At 40.4% G+C, this 24,709-nt stretch overlaps 1 protein-coding gene across 1 annotated transcript in view; it reads left to right on the top strand.

Moving 5' to 3' along the window:
• The first annotated feature begins 483 nt into the window (after positions 1-483).
• The window catches only part of GPC3 (glypican 3), a 632,751-nt gene continuing 608,525 nt past the window's right edge, over positions 484-24,709 (top strand). The window contains exon 1 of the mRNA XM_066357199.1: positions 484-840. Within this exon, the coding sequence (XP_066213296.1) occupies positions 666-840 (175 nt within the window). The 5' untranslated portion in view covers positions 484-665. The remainder of the gene's footprint in view (positions 841-24,709) is intronic.

Here is a 24,709-nt window from a genome sequence, read left to right as displayed (position 1 = left end):
GGCGAAGCAAAGAGGAGTACTTAAGCCAGGAACCCCCACACACCCCAAGAAAGGATGGAGAGATTGCAAAAATCCTAAAGGGAAAAAAGCCTTCCCGGCTGTAGGCCAATGAACGGCGGGAAGGAGGAGTGAGGCTGGGGAACTTCTCTCAGAGCCAGTCAGAAGGGACGGCTGCTGGGAAGCCAATCAGCACGCCCGAGCCTGCAGCCCCTCTGCAGTAGTTGTGCCAGAGCGCCCTGTGTGGGAAGGCGGCTAGCAGGCAGCGGGGCCAGGCTGCCAAGAGCCATCGCACTCGATCGCTCAGCGTCTTCCTTTCGCGCCTCCCCAGTCCATACCCGCGCCCGGGGGCCCTAGCAGTCTCCGTAGCCCCACGCCCAGTACCCGCAGACACGCCACCGCCCCTCCGCCGCGCGGTTGGCCTCGCCCCGCCCCACTCCGCTGGGTCCCTCCTCGCCCCGCCCAGGCCTTGTCGGCCCCGCCCCGCCCTTGCAGACCAGCGTTCCCGCCCTTGTCCAGCGCCCAGGTAGCTGTGAGGAAACTTTTGCAGCGGCTGGGTAGCCGCAAGTCTCCCGCTCCTTCGGTCACTGTCAGGCTTGCCGCGTCCTGGGACTGCTCTCGCTCCCGCCGCCACTCTCCCGCGCTCCTCTTGCTCCCCGCCCAGCAGGATGGCAGGGACTGTGCACACCGCGTGCTTGGTGGTGGCGATGCTGCTCAGCTTGGACTGCCCCGGACAGGCGCAGCCTCCGCCGCCGCCACCGGACGCCACCTGTCACCAGGTCCGCTCCTTCTTCCAGAGACTGCAGCCCGGACTGAAGTGGGTGCCTGAAACCCCCGTGCCAGGTGAGGAGAAGTCCCCCACGCGTGTTCCACGCGCAGAGCAGAGACCCCGGGGGCACGTAGTGGCGGTATCCTGAATGCTCTAGTCCCGCAGGGCCGCGGTCGTGTGCCTTGTCGCTGGGCGCCTGGGAGTGGTCGCTGTGCCCAAGGCCAACCAGATCTCCCGATAGAGGGAAAAAGAGGGAAAAAATGTGCCCTGTGGCCATATTCCCTGTACACACTCCGCTGTCAGGGAAGGTGCGAATGGGAGGATCTGTGGGGATGGCTCGTTCCGGAGCGCCCATATTTGGGGGAGAGAGGGAAAGTGGGATCTGGCTCCACCGGCCTCTGTGAACTGGCGCCTCACAGCCGAACCGGTGCCTCGGGAATTTGCCGCCTTCGCTCATATATGTACGTGCCAGAATTTCAGCCATGGACCGCGGCTTCGGCCATTCTTTCTCCAACCTGCCCCCAGGCCATCTTTCCCTCAGCCTGAGTTTCTGAGCTCATGGGCCCAATTGCAGGCAAAGTTGAGGATTTTTCTCCGAATCCACAGTGGCAGGTAAAGACACACGGAGGGAAACTTTTGAGGAAGAAGGTCGCCCAAATGAGGAGGACTGAGTTATTTCCTTCAAAACAGCGTTCCTTCTCTAGATTTGCAAAATCGCTTCAAAAATGGAGCTATTGGCCCAGGGAACAGGAGTCCAAAGATGATATAATTCGTCCCCCTCTCAAATTCATCAGCTTTATTTGACAGGCTGGACCATGAAGGGGAGATGATTTTAGGTGGAGGAAAGTTTCTGAACGCCTGCCTTTTGTTCTGCACTGTCAGATCGCGTTGTAAGGGCATATTTTAACCTTAGCTGAGGGCTGCCACTGTCAACAGATGAATATTAATGGACTTGTGTGATTGACTGTCCCATGGTTGTACTCCTAAAAGCCTTCCTTAGAATCTCATCAGGACAATTTGCTACACTGACAGTGCGGGCGAGAAGATTCGGTTTCAAACAGGTTAATTTATCAGATATGCGCTCTGAAAAAACGGCCGGTAGTATTCAACCTTAAGACGTTTCTGGCCTCCAGAGTCTCTTCCCGACCCATGCATCCAGCGAGGCGGGGATCCCGCGCTTCTGAGGGATCTGGGCGCCGCCCTCGCCCAAACTTGGCTCTTGGCTCTTAACAAGTCAGCGAGGCGGGCTTGATGGTTGGACCAAGTTTTGAGTGTGATGCGCGCCCTGTGGGCGCTGCCAGGGAGCGTTCACTAACGGGAGGTTACCTAGGCAGCCAGCTTGCCCTAGGCCTTTTCTTTAAGTGGATAAAAAGAGCCGAGCGAGCATGCTGTTTAGTTACAAAGGTAATTGGTCACCCTTTTGGCGACTAAAATGCAATTGCGCATATGTTAAATATTGCTTTGCAGGACTTCCCTCTAAGGAAGGGAAGAACTACCTCTTCCACTGTTAAGTGTTAATAACATTCCACGTGGGCGTGTGCAGGAGCTGTAAGGGGCAACCTATGAATCAGTTCCATAGATCTAAAACAACAGGCAAATCTCTCTCCCCCTCGAAGTGCCATGGTAATTAAATTGCTAAAGCCAGAGAACATGCTTTCGGTGATAATGTTAAAATTGGTCTTCACAGGATGAGCCCCCACAAGATGAATGGGTCCAGAATTGGGGTGGGTTATTTGAAACCGGGGGAGTAAAGATTGTGCTTAAAAGAAGAAAAAGGCCAGAGGGAATGCAGAAACTGATTGAGCAACCCCCTCTACACACACACTGGGGCCTTCGCTCCTCCTCCCTTCCCCTCCCCCATCTCTCTGGCTGCCTGCCTCTTTGCAGCATCTGTATAAAAAAGTATTGGGAGGGCCCACACACTGTGTGTATGAGATTTGGCCTGCACTCCCTCCTTCCCAGCTCCTTTACTTTGGGCCTAAGAATGGCCATACAATAGAGAACAGGGACTGGCAAATTTATCATTTTCTACTAGTATTTCCAAAACTCCACAGAAAAAGTCACTTTGCAAGGATCTTTATGATACAAATCCCACATTCCCTACTTCACTTCTATTTAACAAACATATGCAGTGTTGAACACCTTCTACATGGCAGGAACTGTTCTGACTTGCCTTGGAGCAAAGCCAGACTTCAAATACGGTGATACCCATACAGCTCCCATACATCCTGCATTGACTGGGGCAGTGCAGATTTCCAGTACTTTGTCCTGGCATGAGACCATGTGTTTTGAATTTTAGTTGAGCAAATATGGTCACTGTAGATATGGAAAACATGGTGAAAATCCTAATGTCCATGTGTGGAAAGAGCTCATCAGTATTTCAGAGAAGAGACAATAATGGCAGTCTGAATACAATGGCAAGTTCATAATTTCAAAGTGAATAAATGTGTGATTTGCTGCTGTTGATCAGTGGTTGGAAATTGAAAGAGAGCTGCAAATTGAGTTACGAACCATCATGATGACCACTTATCATTTTCCCCATCTATATTACAAGCTATGTTCAGTTTGCCAACTCCACTATATTAACTGCATTAAAGCTTTCTTTGTCCCAGATTAAATGAGATTTGGTCACAGTAAGGAGAAATCCTCAAGAATGTCCTGTCTCACTTTGGGGGAACATTTGAGATTGACTGCTAACTTTGGACACGTTAGCAGAATGGGTTAGAGCGGATAGGGTACATTTCTTATGATAATATGGATGAGACTAAATGGCATTTGAAATCATCCAACCTAAAAAATAAATCACTGAATTCCACAAAGCTGATCTAAAGCCTTGCAATCTCATGTTCCCATCTCTTTTAGAGTGTTCAAATGCACTGGGTAGCAATTCTAAATAGCATGTCCCCAAAATCCATAGATCTTTTCATACCCCACTATTTATGTATGTATGTATGTATGTATGTATGTATGTATGTATGTATTTATTTTTTAAGGATTTGTAACTTAGAAAGCACTACAGATGGAAACCAGGCACACAGAGTTAGCATTTGGCAGAAAAATCCATATAACTGACTTTCAGTGCAGCTCTTTTGCCCTTATTTAATTTAGAAAAATTCAGGGAAAAAAGGCCAATGAGCTCATAAGTCTAGATGTTTATTTTGTTTTGCTTAACCTATCCACAGGCGCAATCAGGAATGGATACAATTTTAGACAAGGAAAGTGAGTTAGTAATCAGACAATGATGTTTCCAGTTGTCTCAAGGGAATGCTACAGAAGTCTGAAAAAAATTCCTCTAAACAAAAATCAAGTGTAATTCACTTTATGAATGCCATACACCACTTTTGTTGGGGGAGGGCGGTGGTGAAGGGGAGGGATGCGAATAAGAAAATAAAAGAAACTGTGGAAATGTTGCAACTCCCAAAAGATTGAGGACTCTTGCCTTAGAGGGCCTTGGAAAGTGCAAGAAACAATCCAGAAGGCCAAATGCCCGTATGGATAAAAGGCAGTCTTGAAGAGCCAAAATCGACTTGGAGTTTTTCAAAATAGACGAAAAAACATAAAAATAAAAATCAGTGTTCTTGAAACAAAAGTGAGTTTGGTATTTGTTGTTTTTTAAAGTGTCAGAACTAGCAACTGCGTCTGGGTTGCCAGCTGTGGTTTCCCAATTAGTTTGAAGCAGTTAGTGCCCTAATGTCTGGGAGAGAATAAGTGAGGTGTGGGAGGGTTTTACCTCCTCTGAGACTGCACTAGACATTTGGGAGAGTAGGTGATTTGTTAAAACTTTGAAAAAGTTGTGTTATTGTGTACTAACTTGGGAACAGTTTAGAGAATTCTTTCAAATGTGGTCTGAATAGATTTATTATGTTGATACTGATGATTGGTACTGAGATGTGCTTAGAGGGTTGCTTCAGTCTGATTGAGGAGCTGGCTAATAATCAGTGGAGCACCTTGGCCTGAAAGACTTCTAAGACTGCCTGCTCCTTGGCAGGCTCTGTGTTAGGTGCTGGGAGTGCCAAGAGGAATAAAAAACAGTCCCTTTTGTCAAGGCGCTCACAGTCTAGTGGGAGAGCAGACAAGTAAACAGGCTTCTCAGGAAATTTGTAGGATTACATAGGGTGAAAAGGACTAGAAAATACCTCCAGGAAATTGGCTGAAATGGTCACAATAGCCAGCCTGGGCAAGGAAAAGGAACTGAAGAGATGAAGTGAGAGATAGGGAGGAATCTCTTAATAGGGCCACCATCTTAAAAAGTTTTCTTAATTCTTGGATCAATTCCCTTTGTAAGCATTAGGGAAAACAAGGTATAAGAAAATTTTAATAGATGCTAGATGCTACAGATGGTGTCAGTTTTGTAGTGTGCTTTATTTATTTATTTATTTATTTATTTATTATGGGCCGATAGTTGTATCCAATACTTTGACGCAATATTTTTAAGCATTCTATTACTTCTCTCTTCAGAAATTATAATGTTGGTTGTTCATTATAGCCTAGAAAAAGCTGCTTATTACCAACCTGGGAGAAAGAGAGGCCTGGAATTGTTTGCTATGAGACAAGACAAAAAATATGTTTTCTCCTTAAATGGCAGCTATCAATGACCATGCCAACTTTAGTGTTTGATGCATATACAAAACCATGGGTCTTAAGGGGTATCTTATTACTCATTTCCAAGAAAATTGAAGATAATCACTTGTAACTTGTGCACATGATACATCATTTGGAAAGAATTTCACTGGGGATCATATTGCTCAACTGAAAAGTTCTGGCATGCTGAATTTGTACATTTTTGTGAATACTTCCATTTACTCTGATCTCTAGCTTTTTTTCTGCATATGGTTGTTTGTATGTTTTAAATTATAAGCTTCTTAAAGGGAAAGCACTGCTTTTGATGTGTGTTGAACACAATGTTAACAGTACCATAGAACATTTAGTAAATAATCGACAACAAATACTTTCTTAAGCTGTATGTCACCTTACTTATTTTAAGAGCTTAAGTCCAAATTTTTGTAGCATATTATTGGGGTATGTGGACAAACTTTTCAGACATCTGTTTTGACTGGAGACAGATTCAGGCTTACTTCAGTTTGCTGGCAACTCTTACCATCAAGCAGGGCTTATTAGTGTTGAGTACCTGAAGAACAGATTGAAATTAGCAATCTTGTTATGACTGGATTAGTATCATTAAAGAGCAACAATTATTAGAGAGCATAAATTTTAAGACATCTCTTAAATCAAACTCTGATTTAATGTCAGCTAGACCTTTTTCACTAATATTGACATTACCATATTTGGGAGTTGAGCTATAACATATGTACAGACTTGTTGAAGTACCTCACAGGCTTTTTTTTTTTTTTTTTTTTGTAACCTGGTATCAGAATTTGTGCATGGGTTCAAATCAAGAGACCATACCAGGAGCCAACATCTATTCAGCCCTAGCCAAGCTTGTAAACGGATTTTATGTGTTTGGTAATCTAGGGTCTAATGGAAAGTGTGGGAAGAAAAATCCCCCACTCATCTGCCCAGATTTAGCAAATGATGTGGCTTGAAACAGGATCCCCTAGCACTCCATTAAGAAATGAGCATCAGAAAATAGAATCTAAGTCATGGGCCTCAGACTGGCTTTAGAGACAGCATAAAGTAATGGGAATTTACCTTCTGAGATGTAATGACAGAGAATATGATTCAGAAAGCAAGATGAATATGGGCATAGCAGACAAACTGTGTGTTTTGAAATGCTGTGTACACGTGCAGGAAAAACGCTCATTAGAACATTATAGTCTTACTTGAATACCCTGTTGAATATACAAAACAAAGATTCAGTTATACTCTTCAAATTTCACAATTAAAGATCAATTATCTAAGTGATAATTGTTAGAAATATCTGTCATTCATTTTTAAACAAAAATGAATCCAGATTGATTAACAAGAGAGGCATTTTTACTTTTGACTCTCTTTGTGTGTAGCTGGATAAAGCTTTGAAAGTTTTGTTTTCCTTATGAGTAAAAAGGAGTCAGTGTTAGGACCGAAATGCATTGCTAGTGTTCTAAACAGTTAATTCCTTCTAGTAGCTGAATTTGTATTTATATGCTAGATTAGTAAATCTACTAAACTTTTTGAAGTATACTTAATAGGCTTATATTGATAAAAATTGATAGGAAGAAAAAATACACATGATAGTGTTAATAAGAAGAGACAAGACATCAAAGCATAATAAAAGAAACCTCTACCCATTGTATTCCATCCATCCAACTGAAAGTAGAAAGTTGTACATTTCTTAGAAGTGTGATTTTGAGAATATTTTGTATTTTTTATAATTTCTATCTACAACAAAGTGTGTATTTATTTCTAATACACCCAGAATAAGGTAATTTTTTAAGCAAGAGAGACAGAGAGAAAGACAGGGAGAGGGACAGTTAAGGACAGACAGACAGGAAGGGAGAGAGATGAAAAGCATCAGTTATTTGTTGAGGCACCTTAGTTGTTCTTTGACTGCTTTCTCATATGTGCCTTGATGTAGGGGCTGCAGCTGAGCCAGTGACCCCCTTGCTCAAGCCAGCGACCTTGGGCTTCAAGCTAGTGACCTTTGGGATCAAGCCAATGACCATGGAGTCATGACTATGATCCCAGGCTTAAGGCAGGACCCACTCTCAAGCTTGTGAGCCCAGCCTCAAGCTGATGAGCCTGTACTCAAGCTGGTGACCTTTGGGTTTCAAATAGAGTCACAGGAAATTCTTGATGGAATTCAGTTTGGCTAGTTATGCTGAAGTTTGTGATGACATGACTACAGTATATTAATAAATGTTTATTTTTTGTTCAATAATAAATTTCAATTCTTGTTCATGGAAAAATAAGACATCCCTTGAAAATAAGACATAGTGCGTCTTTAGGAGCAAAAATTAATATAAGACACTGTCTTATTTTCGAAGAAACACGGTAATAACTGTTTGGATGAGGGCAAACTTTTAAAGTCAGCTGAAAAAACTCATTTAGTTGGCTAGGGGTGACCCATTGGAATTTCTTTCAGATAGAGGCCCATGTAGGAAAGAGGGTAAAAATAAAAAAATGGTGTTCATTTGAAAATTATATCAGAATTCTATTTGATAGTTTCCTTATTAATTATGGTTGTACTTCATTTTTCCCAAACTCTGCATACCAGTACTTATAGTATGTGTCATGGAATCCTGGAACTCTCCACTGCTCTTTGGTAAATTTTGGTTTGAATGATTGAAACTGAGGAAAATCTGGTGAAGGGAGAAGGAGTTAGAGTGACAGGTATAGGAAGGCAATTAAAAACCTTCACTCTGGTATATATTAAAAAGTTAATGGGCACATAACAGACTGAAAGGATTGGAAATATTTAAATATGGAAATTTGCATGTGTATAGATAATACAGAGATATGCCCCAATTCTAGTCTCTATAGTACTTTATCTGAACTTCTTCTTACTTAATATCCATGCTTTTTGAGGTACACAGCTTATTCATAGCCTCTGTCAGACCCTGTGCTTGTTGAATGCAGAAGCCATGTTTGATTTTTTATATTTTCTGGATTGGTGAGTAGAGTAGCTTATACAAAGTTATTAATGAAGTTTAGAATGGGACTGTCCTGTGGTGGCGCAGTGGATAAAGTGTTGACCTGGAACACTGAGGTTACAGGTTCAAAACCATGGGCTTGCCTGGTCAAGACACATATGGGAGTTGATGCTTCCTGTTTCTCCCCCACTTCTCTCTCTCTCTCTCTCTCTCTCTCTCTCTTTCTCTCCCCTCTTGAAAATGAATAAATAAAATAAATAAATAAATAAAGTTTGGAATGAATATAAGAATAAGATGGCATGCATATACCTAGAGAACAACTGATTCTCTGAATGTATCAGTCTAAGTTGATCTTCAGCAGAGACTGAGAAAGGAGTGGTAAAGTGAAAGCATATTTATCTATTCTCTGTGACCCTGGGAGCCTTGTTTGCCCCTCTTTCAAAGCTGAAATTTGAGGAAGATGTGTCAAGTAGGGAGAGATTTTTAACTGCAGCTTTACCTAAGTATGATGTTTGGATATGTTTTATATAGTTATATTCATAGATTGTATGTATATAAATATATATTTCTATTATTGATAGAATCAATGAATAATTATGTGCGATTTAAAATGTTTGAAAGTTAATTGTTACTCTAAGTAGTGGGTGGTCTTTCATTATCACACCTTACATAAGTGTCATGAAAGCCTTGCTTTCATTTATCTTAGGTACAAACAACATAGCCATTCAAAGTATCTGCATTTTCTGAGTTCCACTGACCTGACCTGCTTGGTTCTCTCTCTCTCTCTCTCTCTCTCTCTCTCTCTCTCACACACACACACACACACACACACATTCATATATACATATAGTATCCCTTCATCTGTACAGCCTTCATAATCTAGAGAATAAGCCTAAGTTACACTGGGAAGAGTTAGGAAGTACAGCTTTTCAGAGCTCGAATCATTTTCAGTTAGATTGGCCCCAAATTGTTTCAGAGCTAATTGTCACTGATATCATAGAGCTACTGCTCATTTTTCAGGTTTTATAATTTCCTTAAGTACAGAGATGTGCTTTTCATTAAAGTAGTGATGGTCAACTCATTCTGTGAATTTGTTTCATTCTGGAGAACTACTTCTGGCACTGCTGCATTTCAAGTTGAGCTCCATAGAAATGAGAATGTGACCCAAGAAGCTGTTTCCTGGTTTGGTTTCATGGACTGATTGTATTGGGGACTACATTTAATTGTTTGGAAAACATGTGAAGTCTCAGAAAGGGAACCTACTAATAGTGAACTTTATATGCTATTTCTGAATAAATATTTAAATGTTTTTATTCATTTTTAAAAATTTCAACCAACATTTATTGAGCACTGATTCCATGCTAGGTACTGAGCTAGGAGCTGATGAATAAAATAAAATCACTGCCTACGGAGGGAGCTAAATAGGGAAAACCATAGATGTCAAATCAGTAGGGTGAGAGATGCCATAGAGTTGGGCACCGTGTAGGGGTCTGAGGGCTGTTGAGCTATGCAGGAATGATGCCTAGTTGTCTTAAACACATTTCTAGTTTGCTTAGGTATGGGAAAAGGTACAGAGCTAAGAAATAAAATGACCCATTGACACATTTGTTGGACTGGAATACTTTGAATTGGTTGGTGCACAGATGTGAGGAAAACGGAGAAAAGATGAACTTGAGAAGCAGGAAGGAAAGGCTGAGGGATTTTTTGCACTGTATCCAAGGATGATGAAGATCCATGAAAATATTTAAAGAAGAGAAAATGTTTTTCAGTATAAAGCAGGGGTTGGGAACCTATGGCTCATGAGCCAGATATGGCTCTTTTGATGGCTGCATCTGGCTCACAAATCTTTAATAAAAAAATAATAATGTTAAAAATATAAAACATTCTCATGTATTACAATCCATTCATTGCCTACTGCTCATGTTCTTGGTTGTGGGTGGCTTGAGCCAATCACAGCTGTCCTCCGGGAGAACACCAAATTTTTATTGGATAATGTGTAACGTACACGGGTCATTGTATGGCTCTCACGGAATTACATTTTAAAATATGTGGCGTTCATGGCTCTCTCAGCCACAAAGGTTCCCGACCCTTGGTATAAAGGATGACTGGAGAGTGAGTAGGAGTAGGGAGATTTAGTAATACAGGTGAACAAGTGGGACAGTAAATAGGGGAATATAAGATAAAGCTGCAAGAATAGAGGCTGTAAAGTAGACATGAGTTACTCACTGGATACGAGGACAGAAGGGCGAGTTTAGAACTTCTAGTTTTTGTGGGTGGTGGGACTATGGCACATAATAAGTGCCCAGCATGCATTTGTTGAATAAGTGAATGAAATATAAGAGGAATCTAATTAAGGGATGAAATAATAAGTTCTATTTTGAAGAGGTTGAGTTTGAGAGGTCCTTTGACCATTGAGACAGAAATGTCTGCTAGGTAGTTGAGGCTATGTGATCAGAGAAGAGAGAAATCAGGGCTGTAGATACATACTTGGCCATTATCAGAATCTAGATGGTAATTGAAATTCTGGGAGTAGAGGAGATCATGGGGAAAGAGTTTATATATTCTTCTGGATTTGAGAAGAAGAATAGCTGGGATTCATCAGCATATAGGCTCAAGTTGGAAATCATGGGTGTGGATGATGATTTCCAGGGTTTTGCATGTGACATGTCTTAAGATGTATTTTGCCAACATCTGGTGATTAAAAAAAAAAACTGCCAAGGAATTTAAGAATTCTCTTGATTAAGAGAAAGTATGAGTACATGTTGTCATGGTCCAAGACTTTGTAAATAAGATAATGTACTACCAAATTCACACACACACATACACATAACATGCAGAGAGAGAGAAAGAGAGAGAGAGAGAGAGAGAGAGAGAGAGAGAGAGATGCTTCTATGTAGATAAATAAATTAGAATCAAGGAATCAGATTTCTATGAATTTGATAGCAGTAATTAATAATTATGTGTGTTATTTAAACTGAAAGTTGTTGTTACTCTTAGCTGTGGGTGGTCTTTCACAATCATATTTACATTTGTGTTGTGAAAGCTTTGCATTCACATGTCTTACATATAAACAATGCAGCCACTCATAAAGTTTCTGCAAGTTCTGAATTCCAGCAACCTGTCTGGTTCCAACATGAAGGTCCCTCTGTCCCTCCCTCTGAGGAGGACTGCCACTCTGGAAAATGAAAGCAGTAACAGTATATATATATAGCTTTTGGAGCTCTGTTGTCTCTTCTGGGCCCTGCTGGCTAGTCTCTGAAACATGTGATGCCAATCAAATATAAGAAATACTTGTGTAATTGGGCTAGTCTTTTCTTAAGTGTTTATGGAGATGTAATTTTTTTGGTTGATGGGGGAAAGGATTGTATAATTTTCTGTTTCTCTGGTATGAATGGTATCTTTAATTTCCTTGTTGTTTATTTAAGATGTTGCCTTCATCAGAGTTCCTATTTTCTTTCATTTTAAGCTTGAACCTCCTGGTTCTCCATTAGATTTTTTGAGGTGACTTTCAGGTTGATGGGATAATTTGGAAGGGCCAAAAAGAAAATCATGTAAACTACCATTTATGGAGTGCCTACTATGTGCTAGTTGCTTTATATTTAACTTTCATTTAATCTACCTAGCAAACCTGAAAGGTAGGTGGTGTTATCTCCATTTTACAGATGAAAAGTTTACTTTCCCAAAGGTTGTGTAAGTGGTGGAGCCAGATTTGCCTCCAGATATGTCTCACTCCATAACTCAGGCTCTTTCCAGTGTACCCATCACATTATGAAGGGAAGAATTATGGTTTGAATATAAAGTATTTAACTTAAATTCCCACACTGCTTTGACTTTTGTGACATTTTTTACTTTGGGTTTGCCTCCTACTGTAAAGCTGAATCTGTCTTTGCTTGTTTGCCCTCTTTTTCCCACCACTTAGATGCAAGTGTTTCAGTAGTGTTTGTCCTTTGCCCTTTCTGTTCTCTCTGTGTTCGTTCCCACACCCATTCCCATGAGTTCATTATCATTGCTGTTTGAATGATACCCATATCTTTCCAACCTGACCTCTTCCTTGCTTTCCAGCTCTGTATTTCCCAGTTCTCTGCTGGCTGTCTCCATCTAGAAGTCCTGCCAGGGCTTCACTTTCAACAGAGACAAAAATTAATCCATCATTTTTTTTTCCTATTTGTACAAACTTTCCTCTCTCCAACTTTCTACAATTCTGGTGATAGCATCTCTGTCTGGTACCTAGAATTAGAACCTTGAAGTCATCCTTGACTTTTCTTTTTACACATCTCACACCCAGATTAAATAGCTAAACCTCACAAGTCTGCTTCTAGCATGTCTCTCACTTTCGCCCCCTTGGACTGTGTGCCCTCTACGTAAGCATAACAGGCAGCTAACTCATTACTGAAAGGACCCTGTAGTTGGTTGCCTCTAAACCTTTGCCTATAGACTACCTGACTCTCTGTAGTCTTACCCACCTTTCCAGGTGTCAGTGCAATGTCACCTTCTTCATGAATTGCTTCATAATTCCCCATGACTAAATGTGATTATTTCCTCCATTGAACCCTGCTATCACTGTACTTTTTCTATGGCTTTGGTTGTAGCTTGCTTTTTTAAAAATTTTATTTAGAAAATTAACATGGTGACATTGATCAATAAGAGTACATAGGTTTCAGGTAAACATTTCTATAGTATTTGAACATTTCTTTTCTTAGACTTTATTGATTTTTGGACAGAGGGGAGAGAAACAGAGGAAGAATAAGAAAGAGGGGGAGAAGTAGGAAGCATCTACTCATAGTAGTTGTTTCCTGTATGTGCCTTGACTCAGCAAGCCCAGAGACTTGACCTGGCGACCTCAGTGTTCTAGGTTGTCACTTTATCCACTGTACCACCATAGGTCAGACTGAATTGTTGATTATGTTGTATACCCATCACTCAAAGTCAAATCATTTTCTGTCACCTTATATTTATGTCTCTCTTTTATACTCTTCCCCCCACCCACTGCCCCCTCCCCTTCACTCAAGTCTCTTTACCCCTCCCCACTTTCCTTTCCCCCTGGTAACCACTTCAATTTTATCTGTCCATTAAGTCTCAGTTTCATATACTTCTATGTGCGAAATCATATAGTTCTTAGCTTTTCCTGATTTACTTATTTTACTGAGTATAATGTCTTCAAGGTCCATCCATGTTGTCCTAAATGACAACAGCTTATCATTTCTTATGGCTGAATAGTATTCCATTGTATATATGTACCACAACAGTTGTCCCTTGCCATATAATAGTTCACTTTTCATGGTCTCACTGTATTGTGGATTTTTAAATTGTATATACCTAATTTTGTATTGTGGATTTTTTGCTATATTGTGGGATTTCGTGGTATATAGATTTTTAAAAAATATATATTATTTTAATTATTGTGGTAAAAGAAGCATTTTCTAATCTAAAAAATTGAAAACAATATAAAATATTAATTAAAACATATTAAAAGATTAAATTGAAATAAAACCTTAAAAACATATAAATAATAAAATAAATATAAGGTATCTACTTAACGGATTTTCACCTATCACGGGACATTTTGGTTTGCATGTCCTGGCCACTGTGAACAATGCTGCGATGAACATGGGGGTGCATATGTCTTTATGTAACAATGTTTTCAAGTTTTTAGGGTAGATACTCAGTAGAGGGATTGCTGGATCATATGGTAATTCTATTCTTAATTTTTTGAGGAACAACCATAATTTCTTCCATAATGGTTGTACCACTTTACATTCCCACCAGCAGTGAATGAAGGTTCCTTTTTCTCCACAGCCTCTCCAACACTTGTTATTACCTGCCTTGTTGATAATAGCTAATCTAACAGATGTGACGTGGTATCTCCTTGTAGTTTTGATTTCCATTTCTCTAATAGCTAGTGAAGATGAGCATATTCATATATCTGTTGGCCATTTGTATTTCTTCCTGGGAGAAGTGTCTGTTCAGGTCCTCTTCCCATTTTTTAATTGGATTGCTTGCTGTTTGTTGCTGAGCTTTGTGTGTTCTTTATAGATTTTGGATATTAACCCCTTATCAGAGCTATTGTTTTCAAATATCATCTCCCATTTAGTTGGCTTTCTATTTGTTTTGTTGTCAGTTTCTTTTGCTGTGCAGAAGCTTTTTAGTTTGATATAGTCCGATTCATTATTTTTGCCTTTACTTCCTTTGCCTTTGGGGTTAAATTAATAAATTATTCTCTATGGCAGGGGTTGGGAACCTTTTTGGCTGAGAGAGACATGACCGCCACATATTTTAAAATGTAATTCCATGAGAGCCATACAACGACCCGTGTACATTACGCATTATCCAATAAAAATTTGGTGTTGTCCCAGAGGACAGCTTTGATTGGCTCCAGCTCCCCGCAACCATGAACATGAGTGGTAGGAAATGAATGGATTGTAATATATGAGAATGTTTTATATTTTTAATGTTATTATTTTTTTAATAAAGATTTGTCTGCGAGCCAGATTCAGCCATCAAAGTAGCCACATCTGGCTCGCGAGCCACAGGTTCCTGACCCCTGCTCTATGGCCGCAGTTCATGGTATTCGTACTTATGCTTTTTTCAGTGTAATTTATTGTTTTGGATCCTATATTTAGGTCTTTGATCCATTTTGAATTAATTTTTGTGCAGCAGGACAAATTGTAGTCAAGTTTCATTCTTTTGCATGTGGTTTTTCTATTTCCCCAGCACCATTTATTGAAGAGGCTTTCTTTCCTCCATTGTGTGTTTTTGGCTCCTTTGTCGAAGATGATTTGTCCATATACATGTGGGCTTTCAATTCTGTTCCATTGGTCTGTGTGCCTGTTTTTCTGCCAATACCATGCTGTTTTGATTATCATGGCTCTATAGTATGTATAATTTGAAGTCAGGTAGTGTAATACCTCTACCTTCATTCTTTTTCCTCAGAATCGCTTTGGCTATTTGATTTTTTGGGTTTTTTGGTATTTTTCTGAAGTTAGAAGCAGGGAGGCAGTCAGACTCCTGCATGCACTCAACCAGGATCCACCTGGCATGCCCACCAGGGGGCGATGCTCTGCCCATCTAGGATGTTGCTCTGTTGTGGCTGAAGCCGTTCTAGCACCTGAGGTGGGGGCCATGGAACCATCCTCAGTGCCCAGGCCAATTTTGCTCCAATGGAGTCTTGGCTGCAAAAGGCAAAGAGAGATATAGAGAGAAAGGAGAGAAGGAAGGGTGGAGAAGCAGATGGGTACTTCTCCTGTGTGTCCTGACCTGGAACCAAACCTGGGACTTCCACCACAGGTCCAACACTCTACTGCTGAGCCAACCGGCCAGGGCTATTTAGGTTTTTTTCTATGGTTTCATAAGCATGGTAATTTTTTGTTCTAGTTCTCTAAAAAATGACATTGGGATTTTGATGGGGATTGCATTAAATCTGTATATTGCTTTGGGCAATATGGCCATTTTAGCTATGTTGATTCTTCCAATCCATGAACATAGAATATTTTTCCATTTTATTGTGTCTTTTTCAATTTCTTTCAATAATGTTTTGTAGTTTTCAGTATATAGGTCCTTCACATCCTTTGTTTAGTTTATTCCTAGGTATTTTGTTTTTATATTTTGTTGCAATTGTAAAAGGAATGTTTTTTTTAGTTTATTTTCTGATGTTTTATCGTTGGTTTATCGGAAAGCAGTGGACTTTTGCATATTGATTTTGTATCTTGAGACTTTACTGTATTGGTTTATTGTTTCTAATAACTTTTTGGTAGCTTGCTCTTGCAATTATTTATGCACTTGACTTTTTTTCCTCTTACCAGAGCCTTGCTCCTTAAACTGTGGACCCTGGACCAGCAGCATCAGCATCACCTGGGAGCTTGTAAGAAATGCAGAATCTCAGGCTCCATTGCAGACCAACTATATTAGAATTGGTATTTTTAAACAAGATCCCAGATGATTTGTAAGCATGTTAGAGTTTTAGAAGGGCTGCTTCCAAGTGTAAACTCCTTGAGGATAGCCACCTTGCAGCACTAAAGCAAGGTTCTTGCACCCGATAGGTAAATGGTCTTTTGATTTCTCACATCTGTGCTGTGCTTCAGCTATTTATTTTATGATGTAGCCTTAGAGACCTATGCAGAAGAAATTTATGGGGGAATAAGGGAGGAAGGGAGAGCAGTAGAGGAAGAAGAGATGCAGAGAGTTGGGGGGAGGATAGAATGAATGAAAATAAGAATGTGAGAATGATTGGGCTAGAGAGCACTTACACGATCTCTGCTGCGTGGCTAATAACTTTGTGACTAGATTGGAAAACAATCTTTGTTCCCCCAGACGGGTAGGACCTCTAAGTTTAGTTCTTGGCTTAATTTAATGTGACCAGAGGTAAATAGCTTCTGATACCATTTTGTTCTTACCCTAGGGACCTAATGATTTCTCATTTTCTCCTGTTCTGGCATTCTGGAGTATATCTTCTCTGGCCATTCCCAGAAGTCACGGTGGATATTTGAAGCATTTTAAGAAGCCATAAAAGAACTATTCTCAGTGTTTCAAATACAGTAGTTCCTTCTGTTTTCAGAAAAAGATTTTCTGCTTTTATTTCAAACTTAAAAGTTTATTTCTGAAGTAAAGGTTTATTTCTTCCCATGGAATTCTGAAGGTTTTATACAGGTGTTCATTTCTAAAACCTAAGTCATTTCTTGCCTTTGTAACCTCAGTGCTGTGGGTCAAATTAATAATGTTGCCTGAGGGTTCTTTTGGCCCTCAAAAGCTTTCAGATTGACTTTTTAATAGTAAGTTTGCCTCATTCACAAAGCTGGAAGATGATGTTAGAACCAGCATTTATTCAATCATTCAGAGTCTTCCCTCTCGCACCCCCTCAACAACATCCAGTTTTACTTTCAAGTTAGGTCCTAATGGCAATGTGATGTATTATCAACTAACAAATCTGGGTAAAATTCCCAAAGAGCTCATCAATATTGCATAGAGTAGTGATATGAAGTAGGCCAAAGGCCTGACCTGTGGTGGCACAGTGGATAAAGTGTCGACCTGGAATGCTGAGGTCGCTGGTTCAAAACCCTGCACTTGCCTGGTCAAGGCACATATGGGAGTTGAAGCTTCCTGCTCCTCTCTCTCTCTCTCTCTCTCTCTCTCTCTCTCTCTCTCTCTCCTATCTAAAATGAATAAAAAAATTAAAGAAGTAGTCCAAGTTGGTGTGACACCCATAGCAAAGGGGAACAGTGGGTGCTCTGTGCACACTCATCACAACCCTTCTGAGGCTCAGTATACCTTCAAAGACACTGAGGTTTGAAGGGTCTTCCCTTCATCATCTGTTGGACTGCTCTCCACATTTTCCATTTTTGCTGTCCTCCTTTCCACCCTCACACACTCTTTTAACTGGTTATAATTTAAAACAGAAAGTATTTTATGGTTTGTTATATTTATTGAATGGTTTTGTGTTTCTTGTTCTCTAAAAAAGTAGATGAGTGGAATGTTTTATATTTTCCTCTACATTTTAGTTTTAATTGTGTTTCCTTTTCCTGTCGTTTCTGATTTACTTCTCTCTCTTCCCCCATCTCCCTCTGCCTCTGCCTCCTCCACCTCCACCGGCCTTCAGTGATTTTAGAGAGAAAACAGGCTTTTCATTTCTGCCCACATATTTGGTTTGGGTACCTGGTTACTTCTCTTAGGATATTGTGAAATGCAATTTCTTAGTTAGCTGGCAGATGAAGAGCATTACAATATTTACCCATAAATTTACATTCCACTTTCTAAGAATTCTGAGTATTTAAAAAGCTTTTTTTGGAGGGGAGGGTACAAGGCTAAATATATCTAGCTCATACCTCAAGTCATTGCTATGTATTTTACATTATTTCTCACTTTCTCATAGTTCTTAATGAAATTAAAATGGCATCTTTGTTCTTAGAAATTTATTTTCTTACACTGAATGTCTTTTCCTTTTTCTGAGGATAAGGAAGGCCTTTTGAAACCCTGCTAGTATTGGGTAGAACTGACACCTATCTTGTAGGCTATCCAAATTGCAGCCTGCTATTCCCTGATGAAATCATCACATTTCAGGAACATTGTTTCACTTGTAGGATTTTATTGTCCTAGTTTCAAATTCAACTTAGTGTTCGAGAATGTGTTCCAATTCAAAATATTCCTTGGTATTTTTTCTTTGTCTTCTTGCTTAGGGGGATCTTTTGTTTTTTCTGTATCTAGTATCTCTTCCAAGCTTTGCCAAGGTTGTTAGGTTATGCCCTTATGTATAAATATTTAACAAGAGAAGTTAGAAAAAATGTGCTTGAAGATACTTTAGCCCCAACTCACTGCCCCAGCTGTTTAGGCACAGTCACAGATGGTTGCTTTATCTCAGATGTTTACATTTGAACGGCATTTCTTTGTACTTTGCTTGATGGACACAATGAAATGGAAGATTTTGAGTCAATCTTGGCTACCAAAATGGTAGCATCCAGTGACAGAAAAAACTAGGCTCTGCTTCCAATTTTTTTCTAACTAGTCATCCCAACTCCCCTAAGCCAGAAAGTTTTAGGTATAAGATTGTGTGTTTTTTAAGAAAATATTTTGGGAAAAGACTAATGTTTTCAAGTCAGGAATAACAATTAGTACTATTCATTAATCAGGGGCATGTTTTGACTTTGAGTCCTGGCTAGGAAATATAAACTGTGAAAGTCACACATATATATGAACCTCAGGCAAATTTATGACTTGTCAGCCTCTTAAGGTTAAATTCTTAACCCCAAATTGGGGCTGGCTTTATATGTAGAATCCGGCACATTCCTCTGGGCCACTGAACACCCCCCCCCAGCCCTTTGCTTAACAACAGCTAATGGCCTAATGAGCAAGAATTATTTCTGCCTCTTATCAGCTGCCTAGCCAGCAACAGAAAGGCTGATACATACATAGAGTATAGGTCAAAACCTGAGTTATTGAACCGAGAAACTACAAGGTCAGTTTAAAACTCTGGATATATGGCATTTCTATAGTCATTAATACCTGTCAGTGAAGGAACTGGACACTTGAGTTCAAACAAATAAGTAATAATTGTCAAAAGTATGAAAAGCTGAATTAATTTTGCTAATAATTCTTTTAGTCTTTGTTTAGTTCTTTTATAAATAGCCTTCATGTAGTCTTTAATGAGCTTTTAGTTTATTTACACTTGGAGGTTGTTATGGTCATGCATGTGTTTTTGATTGTCAGATGATGATGATGGTGGAGGCAATAACATTTATATTTTGGCCAAGATTTTGGAGGAGGTTGCCAGGTAAAGGTAAATAGATATATTCTACTACTTTTACTTATTTTTACATTGAGTTTTTGAATAAATATGCAATCAACTTGCCAGGATTCAGAGAAATGTTTGTGCCTGCATAGACCTTTTTGAGAAAAAAGAGTCACTGCTTTCTTTTTTTTTTTTTTTTTGAGTCACTGCTTTTTTTAAGATCTACTTAGAATCCAGGCTTACACTTATATAAATATAAAAATAAATATTTTAGGGTGTTCAGTACCCATCATAATGAAAGCCCCTTGACTTTCATCTTTTGCATTTGCATTTTTTTCAGAGTCAATAATGAAAACTTTTTTTCCCCCTGATTCTGTTCTGTTATTGAAAATCCTATTATATAAACAGGCATTGTTGTGGTTTAGGGAAGAATGTGGGGTCCCATTCTTTAACTCCTTGTATATCTTTGCTAAGACTTGTCTAAATAAAAGTAATGGCACTTTAATATAAGCAACTTTTCTCATTTAGGTAAGCAGGATGGTTTGAAATTTTAGTTTACTAGATAATTGAGTCTTTTCTCATTTATTTCAGGCATGCATGTTGCCCTTGATAGTAAAGACCCCAAAATTCTAGTCATCTCCTCAGGCATCCATTTAGTAATAAAAGTCAGTGCATTTTCAGCGGTTAATTTTCATGACAATTGTGTGTCCCCTCCACACTCCCACCCTGGAAGAAGTTCTTTTAGGGCCTGAATTTCTTCACATTTGCAAAAGAACACTTTACAAATACATAAGGTGTTGCTGGAATTCCTAGATCTAGAGGAAATTTAAATGTATTCTGATTCATGCTCATTACACAACTTTCATTTAGAGTTTTTAATAGCCTTGTCATAATTCTCAGAAAATCATCTGCTTGACTTTGCCAGACTTGGTTTTATGCTCTAATTAAAAACTGAAAGTTAGGAAAAGTGGAGTCTAACTATTCCCTATTCTATCCTTTTTGTGAAAAAAAGAAATAAAGGAAGAAAAGAAGAAAATAAACAAAGAAAGGAAGAAAAAAGAAATAAAGAAAACAAAGAAAGAAATTCCCAGAGGTCATTTGGTGCAGAATGAGGTGGGAAAAACCTAAAAAAAAAATGCCCAGGCTGCCTTCACATCTGCTAGTCATTCCCACTGGTTTGAGTTCAATTCAGCAAGTTTTTTATTGAGCACCTGTGGTGGGGGCGGCGCTAATAATCATTAACATTTATTGAGCCAGATGCAGTGCTAAGCCCTTTATGGGCAACATTCCATGTAATCAGTAGCACTACCTTTTGGGTATTATTATTTCCCCCATTTTACAGATGAGAAAACTGAGGCTTACAGAGGTTTAGTGACTTGTCCAGGATCAAACAGCTATGAAATGAATTAACCACCCTTAGTCTGGTTCCAGAGCCATCTTTCTAATCATTGCTCTGTGATGAGCTCAGCATTTCTAGGAATTACTCCCAAAACCAGTTTTGAGCCTAAACAGGCAGTGGTGGAGTGGATAGAGCATCAGCCTGGAATGCTGAGGACTCAATGTGAAAACCCCGAGGTCACTGGCTTCAGTGTGGGCTCATCTGGCTTGAGCGTGGCATCATAGACATGACCCCATGGTTGCTGCCTTGAGCCTGAAGGTCGCTGGCTTGAGCAAGAGATCACTAACTCGGCTGGAGCCCCCCTGTCAACAACAAAACAACAACAACAAAACAAAACAAGGAAACAAAAAAAACAGTTTTGAGGACCCAGTATGTGTGAGATGCTGGGATGCTGGGGATTTGAAGTCAAATACCCTCACTCTTCCTGCTCTTGGAGGGGAGGCAGACATGTAGACAGATGAGGACCCTGTATGGAGGTGTCTTCGTAATTTTTGAAGGAAACGAGGAGGGCACGGGAAGATCGGTATACTGAACTTAGGAAATGCTGTATCTCAAATGCAGCTCAGCAGCTAGGGGTCATGGGCATTTGATTTTGCTGTTCAATGAAGGTCATCTTCTGTTTCTGAGTTGAACTGTCCCATTCATGTATCAACCTGTTTCCATCACTGCCCCAGCTCACAGTAGTATCAGCTAGCTACCTTGAACCCAGAACTTCTTAGATATGCATGGTCGGTGTGTTTTGGGAGAATTGGCTTCATAGTTCCTGTGTCGATATTTCTTTTTTATTTTAGTTCTTCCTTAAAAAAAAAGGTAAAAACTAAATGAGGCTGGCATTTCTTTTTTTTTTTTTTTTTTTTTTTCATTTTTCCGAAGCTGGAAACGGGGAGGCAGTCAAGACAGACTCCCGCATGCGCCCGACCGGGATCCACCTGGTATGCCCACCAGGGGGCGATGTTCTACCCCTCTGGAGCTTCGCTCTGTTGCATCCAGAGCCATCCCCAGCGCCCGGGCCATCTTTGCTCCAATGGAGCCTTGGCTGCGGGAGGGGAAGAGAGAGACAGAGAGGAAGGAGAGGGAGAGGGGGAGGGGTGGAGAAGCAGATGGAAGCTTCTCCTGTGTGCCCCGGCCGGGAATCGAACCCGGGACCCCTGCACACCAGGCCGACGCTCTACACCTGAGCCAACTGGCCAGGGCGAGGCTGGTATTTCTGAACAAAATTGCTGTGGTCTCTAGAGCTCATGGCTTTCTTAGAGCAGGTCAAATAACGTTAGTAGCACATGGCGGGGAGACACACTAGATCCAGTGTTGCTTCATTCAACTTGATCTGGAGCCCTCCTGACACTGTCTTGGAGCCCACACTGGGTTTTGGAGAGTTCTGTATCTGAATCATCCTTGACTTGATAGGAAACTGAAGTCACTATTAGCATTTTTTTAAAAAAAAAGTTTTTCGGTGAAATCATGGCAATGGAAGGGAAATTCCCAAATCACCTGTTTGGGTAATTTATTTTGTTTTTTCATAGCTCCTGAAGAAAGCAGGGGAGGAAAAAGAGTCACTACTAAGCATCATTGAAAAGTCATCTGTAGCCCTGGCCGGTTGGCTCAGCGGTAGAGCGTCGGCCTAGCGTGCGGAGGACCCGGGTTCGATTCCCGGCCAGGGCACACAGGAGAAGCGCCCATTTGCTTCTCCACCCCTCCGCCGCACTTTCCTCTCTGTCTCTCTCTTCCCCTCCCGCAGCCAAGGCTCCATTGGAGCAAAGATGGCCCGGGCGCTGGGGATGGCTCTGTGGCCTCTGCCCCAGGCGCTAGAGTGGCTCTGGTTGCAATATGGCGACGCCCAGGATGGGCAGAGCATCGCCCCCTGGTGGGTAGAGCGTCGCCCCATGGTGGGCGTGCTGGGTGGATCCCGGTCGGGCGCATGCGGGAGTCTGTCTGACTGTCTCTCCCCGTTTCCAGCTTCAGAAAAATGGAAAAAAAAAAAAAAAAAAAAAAAAAAAAAACCAAAAAAAAAAAACAAAAAAAAGAAAAGTCATCTGTGTTACATTAACAACTTAGATTTTCCTCAATTTTAGAAAATATTTGGTTCAGGGTAAAGCGAACATACCAGTGTGTGTGTTTGAAATAATATCGTTTAGCTTCCAACTTCAGCTTACCAAAAACTCTGTGTTTCCGAGTTTCTTACAGTGTGTTTGTAAGGGTTTGCTTGCCAACTTACCTCGTATGCAGTTTCTCCTTCATTAAATCTCTTCCACAGAAAGGGGAGAGAGAGGTTACCACCAAGTCCAGACTTCAGTAACATGTAGGAGGAGGGCCAATTAGTGAGGATTTAAATTCCTATTACATGAGGGTGGGTGGAGGAAAATCTGTCCTTTTCAGTCTTTCAGATACTCAAGTTGTAACACAACAGTATGTTGAAGATGTATAAAGTTACTGGAGCATTTACACAGCTATTCCCCAAGATGGCATAAATGCCACAGCACTAGAGCATGTCAGTGTAGGCACTTAGATTGGCCGAAGAATAGGAGAAAGGAAAAGATCAATAACACTGCTTCTCACTCAGGGATCATGAGTGTTTGATTTTCTTATGGTTGAATTTTGCTCAGGTGCAAAAAGGCAGCTGACTCCCTTTTCTACGGGTTCCTCTCATAGGGAAAGGGAAAGATAAAATAGAGGGCACGGATTATTTACAGTGGCTGAGAATATAATTACAAGGTGCAATGGCTTGAAACTGAAATTTAGGTTAGCCATTAGAGCTGGGAAAAACATCTTAACAGTGAGGGCAATTGGGCATTGGAAATATTTGCCTGAGAGCTAGTTAAATAGCATTTCCGGAAGTGATGAAGGCTAGGGCAGGTGTAATGTGAAAGGAGACTCCTACCAAATTCAGGTTTGGCTTGAAGGCCTAGAAAGATAGACCTCTTCCATTATTATGGGGCTCTTTTTATGATTATTTGATTGCTAATAGCTTGAAATATTTTTTTTTCACGTATCTAAATATGCCTAATTCATTGAGCATAAGAAAACAAATCTATATGTGCAAGGTGAGAATGAGGAATTTAGATTGGTTTGAGCATACTTTTTAACAAAATTTCTGGAATATGGGCCAAGGACTGAGGCAATATTATTATTCACTTCTGCAAGTCTTCTTTTTCTTATAGTATGGGTCTATTGCTGTTAAAGTAATCTTTGGGTTCTCTCAATATGGCTTTCTCAGGGCTGACCTGAGATAAAATTTTGATTTGATCTTTTATTTTTTTAATCATTTTTTTACATTGCTCCTAGCTTCTATCCAGGTGATCTGGGTTGCCTCCCCCCACCTTCTTTCCTGTGCTGGAGGAAGATCCCAAGTGAACCTTTTACCCTTGAGGTATTAGGGAATTACTCAAGGTGTATTGCACTTTTAAGACAACACCTGATGAAATTGTTTAACTAAAGTAATTCACCCATGATAAAACATTTAGACATTACTAGGCAAATACTTGTAAGTGGGCTAGGGGAGAGAGAGTAGGTATATTAGTTTCCTAAGGCTGCCATAAAAAATTAACTCAGATTTGGTAGCTTAAAACAACTGAAATTTATTATCTCACAGTTCTAGAGACCGGAAATCCAAACTCAAGATGTCAGTAGGGCCACATTCCCTCTAAAGGCTCTAGAAGAGAACCATTCCTTGCCACATCCAGCTTCTCATGATTCTAGACATTCTTTTGTTTGTAGGTGCATCATTCTAAGCTCTGTCCTTGTCTTCAAAGTCCTTCTATTCTTCCTGTGTGTCTTTTACAAGGACACTTGCCATTGTATTTAGG

This window comes from Saccopteryx leptura, chromosome X (genome assembly GCF_036850995.1).
Source record: "Saccopteryx leptura isolate mSacLep1 chromosome X, mSacLep1_pri_phased_curated, whole genome shotgun sequence".
NCBI classification, from domain to species: Eukaryota; Metazoa; Chordata; class Mammalia; order Chiroptera; family Emballonuridae; genus Saccopteryx; species Saccopteryx leptura.
This window is presented reverse-complemented; position numbering and strand designations above follow the sequence as displayed.